The sequence below is a fragment of the Triticum aestivum genome, chromosome 2A (genome assembly GCF_018294505.1).
Source record: "Triticum aestivum cultivar Chinese Spring chromosome 2A, IWGSC CS RefSeq v2.1, whole genome shotgun sequence".
In the NCBI taxonomy this organism is placed as follows: domain Eukaryota; kingdom Viridiplantae; phylum Streptophyta; class Magnoliopsida; order Poales; family Poaceae; genus Triticum; species Triticum aestivum.
In genome coordinates this window covers 84,940,391-84,943,882 of record NC_057797.1, presented here as the reverse complement: position 1 = coordinate 84,943,882, position 3,492 = coordinate 84,940,391, and the positions used below count along the sequence as shown (strand labels likewise).

Below are 3,492 nucleotides of genomic sequence, written 5' to 3'. Positions count from 1 at the left end.
CCACTCTGGAATAAGTGTACTCTTATTTGTTGATACACCACGAAACAATATGATACACGCTGGAACGAGAGAAACGTGCCCCTGAAACATGACGTAATACTATGAAATAAATCAATTTTCATCACTGGCTATAAAACATCACACGAATCACGAAGTAGTGGTGAATAGTACTTCTTTCGTTTCTAAATATAAATCTTTTTAGAGATTCTATAATATAAACTACATATAAAACAAAATGAGTGAATCTACACTCTAAAATGTGTCTATATACATCTGTATGTAGCCCGTATTGAAATCTCTAGAAAGACTTATACTAGGAACGGAGGGAGTAGATACATACATGGATATTTCGTGCATGCATGGTAGAGTATCATTTCTTAGTCCATCGTCACAATATGGTGAGCTGTGACGACGACGGCGACATACCGAGGGGGTGATAGGCGGCGTGACGAGCCCTTCCGTCTGGCAGTTCGGCGCGTAGATGTTGTAGTTGTCGATGTCCCGGAGGTTCTCGACGACGTCGTCGTTGGCTTGGTCGCAGAGATCATTCGACTGGGCGCCGTTGGTGAAGTTGCAGTTCTGGTTGACGCCGGCGGCCGTCTCGTCGGAGATGAGCGCGTGCGTCCAGTAGAAGTCGAACGTGCCCTTCTTGTCCGTCCCCTCGTTGATCACCGCGTTCCCAATCTTAAGACACGGCACGCATCGCATCGCTTAGCATGCATGCACACACAACTGATGACGATGATTCATTAATGTGTAAGCTAGAGCTTGACGACGAGTACCATGACCCCTTTGAGGTTGATGGCCGGGGAGGCGTGGCGGAGGACGGCGTGGGCGAGCTGCGGCGCGAAGTGGCCGGCGTAGCTCTCGCCGGCGATGTAGAAGTCTCGGCCCTTGTACTCCGGGAAGCGCTCCAGCCAGTTGGCCAGGAACTGGTACGCGTCCTCCGCCGTCCGGTTGTCCCCGCCCCGGCCGTAGTCCGCCGTCGTGTTCGAGTACGAGTACCCCACCCCCGCCGGGCTCTCCAGGAACAGCACGTTCGCCGCTGCATCATGACCCGATCACTCGCCAATGTATCATCTCATGCCACGGTGAACTCGAGAGCGTGGTGACTGCGTACCGTGGTTCCAGGAGTAGGGGTTGCGGTAGAGGGTCTTGCCGTCGCTCATGACGCGGAACGGGCCGAGCTCCTCCATGGCGCCGTACCCCAGCGACGAGCACCCGGGGCCCCCGTTGAGCCACAGGAGGAGGGGCTTGCCCTTGGACGACGACCCGTCGTCGTTGCCGTTGCCGCCGACGGCCTCGGCGAGGTAGTAGAACAGCGCGCGCCCGGCCGCCGGGTCCACCGTCACGTACCCGGCGTACTGCGCAAAGTCCACGCCGCGCGGCTGCCCGGGGAGCGCATCCACGCGGTCGGCCTCCTTGCGCCCGACCTCAGCCGCCGGCACCGGCACCGGCTTGGGTCTTCTGCTGGCCGTCGCCCTGGTCGGCTCCTCCACGGCCGCCAGCGACGACGACCAGCGCAGCCGGCGCAGGAGGTCGCCCTGCCGCGCCCTGGCCGCCGCTGCCGTGCCGCAGCCCAGCGCGAGGCATTGCACCAACACCAGAACCAACATCAGCACGGCCCTCCTCATGGTGCTCTGTTTCTCAGCTTCTGCCGGCACTGTTCTATCGGCCGGTGGCTGCACACCGGAGACGGCTGGGTGCTCGTGTAGTCGTGTCTGGTAGTGGTATTTATAGGGCGGGGATTTTCCCGACACCCAAGCTCGGTGTCGGAGAATTTCCTTCAAGATAGATGGGCTATCCACTAGGCAGTAGTAGTGACACTGTCTTTTTCTCTTTCGAAAGTTCACTAGGCACTACTAGGCACACTGTCAGGGCCTAAATGCTCTGCATCTATCGTTAAGGAGAAACGGGACAGTCCTGGATTAAGATAAGCAACGGTCCAGATGGAAGCTGGCAAGTGAGTGGCATCCGACGGTGGGATTTTGATTTGATCCAACGTCGAAAGTCGAGAACAAGAGGGAGATCTTCTATTCGAAGGCCTCATTTAGTCCATAGGATATGATTATCATAGGAATAGGAAATTTGTTGAAAATGAGATGACATGTATCTTAAATCTTATGGCTTTTTTTTTAGAAAAGGAGGATGACCCCCGGCCTCTGCATCTGGGAGATGCATGCGGCCACTTTATTGATTATTCTCGAGGACCTTACAAAGTATTACAACAATATGCCTGAATCCGCCATCTTGGCAACATTTGCCGCTACTTCTATTCAAATGATGAAGGCGTGTTAGCTAGGCCACTACCCAGACCACTCATCTAAGCCTAACATCAAAATGATGAAGGGGTGCTAGCTGAGCCACTACCCAGACCACTCACCTAAGCCCAACATCAAAAGCCGGAAGCCCAAGCCGAGCCACATACATAAAAAAAAGAGAAGTCCTTTGGTTCACACCATAAAAAATCCATTAAATCTAGGATAATGTTTTTTTTTTTGAAATGTGGAGGATAGAAACTAATCTCACTTAGGAATAAGAATCCATTCCTATAAACTAGAAGGATCTAAAGAAAATATTCGTATAAAAATCCTATCCTATAGAATTAAGCTACGTTTGGTTTGAAGGAATTGTGGAGGAAAAGTACAGGAAGAAGAAACAAGGGAAAGTTTTATGAAAGTAGCGTTCGATTCACAGGAACGAACTGCTATAATCTTGGGGGAAAGTTTCTATAGCCTCTGATATCGCAAGAAATAAAACATCTGCCTGAAGCTCTTTTTTGGCAGAGTCGTGAGCCGAGACACAAGAAAAGCTATTAGTAGAGGCCCACAACATGCGATGCTTCAGTGAGACCTCTTTCAATGCATAGTTGCTTAGATGAGGGGCTAAACGCATTAAATAGTTTAGCAATTATAGTCCTTAATGTATATGTGCTTAATTTGTTGTAGCTAAGCTTCCTTCATTTAATTACTTAGCTACTAAACTCTTTCATGTATTGGTGAGCTTGCTTTATTTACATATTTTGTTTAGGTTCGCGCGCTTGGCATTGATTTTTACTGGGGTCATCAAACTAATCTCTCTCCTCTTAGTTGTATTGCCATATCAGATTTTTGATTTATATGGCATGCTTAACACCTATACAAGGTGGAGCATTGGAAAGGGCCTCATGTACTGCAATTGATGGTTCCCAAACGATTGCATGTTCCATTTTCCCTTTCCTGTGGAGCAAACATCTTGATTTTCTACTTCCCTTGTTTCTCTGTCCCATAGGTTTGTACTAGCACCTTGATTCTTTTCCTATAAAGGTTTTTGTTCCTTTGTTTTCTACACATATGCTCCGAAGGGGGCTTTACTATGAAATTCCTCCAAAGCAAAGGAGACCGAAGTGCCATTTGACAGACTTACAATCAAGTGGCACAAACGACTCAATACAAAAAGGACAACGATGTGCCATACAATTGAGTAACACACGGTGCGACTATAAATAACCAA

At 49.5% G+C, this 3,492-nt stretch overlaps 1 protein-coding gene across 1 annotated transcript in view; it reads right to left on the bottom strand.

The window, feature by feature from the left end:
- Positions 1-1,658, bottom strand: part of LOC123184846 (serine carboxypeptidase II-3-like) — a 3,572-nt gene extending 1,914 nt beyond the window's left edge. Inside the window, exons 1-3 of the mRNA XM_044596890.1 lie at positions 1,121-1,658; positions 783-1,045; positions 427-684 (exon numbers count right to left, since the gene is read on the bottom strand). Coding sequence (XP_044452825.1) covers positions 427-684; positions 783-1,045; positions 1,121-1,634 — 1,035 coding nt within the window. The 5' untranslated portion in view covers positions 1,635-1,658. The remainder of the gene's footprint in view (positions 1-426; positions 685-782; positions 1,046-1,120) is intronic.
- Between the last annotated feature and the right edge of the window lie 1,834 nt (positions 1,659-3,492).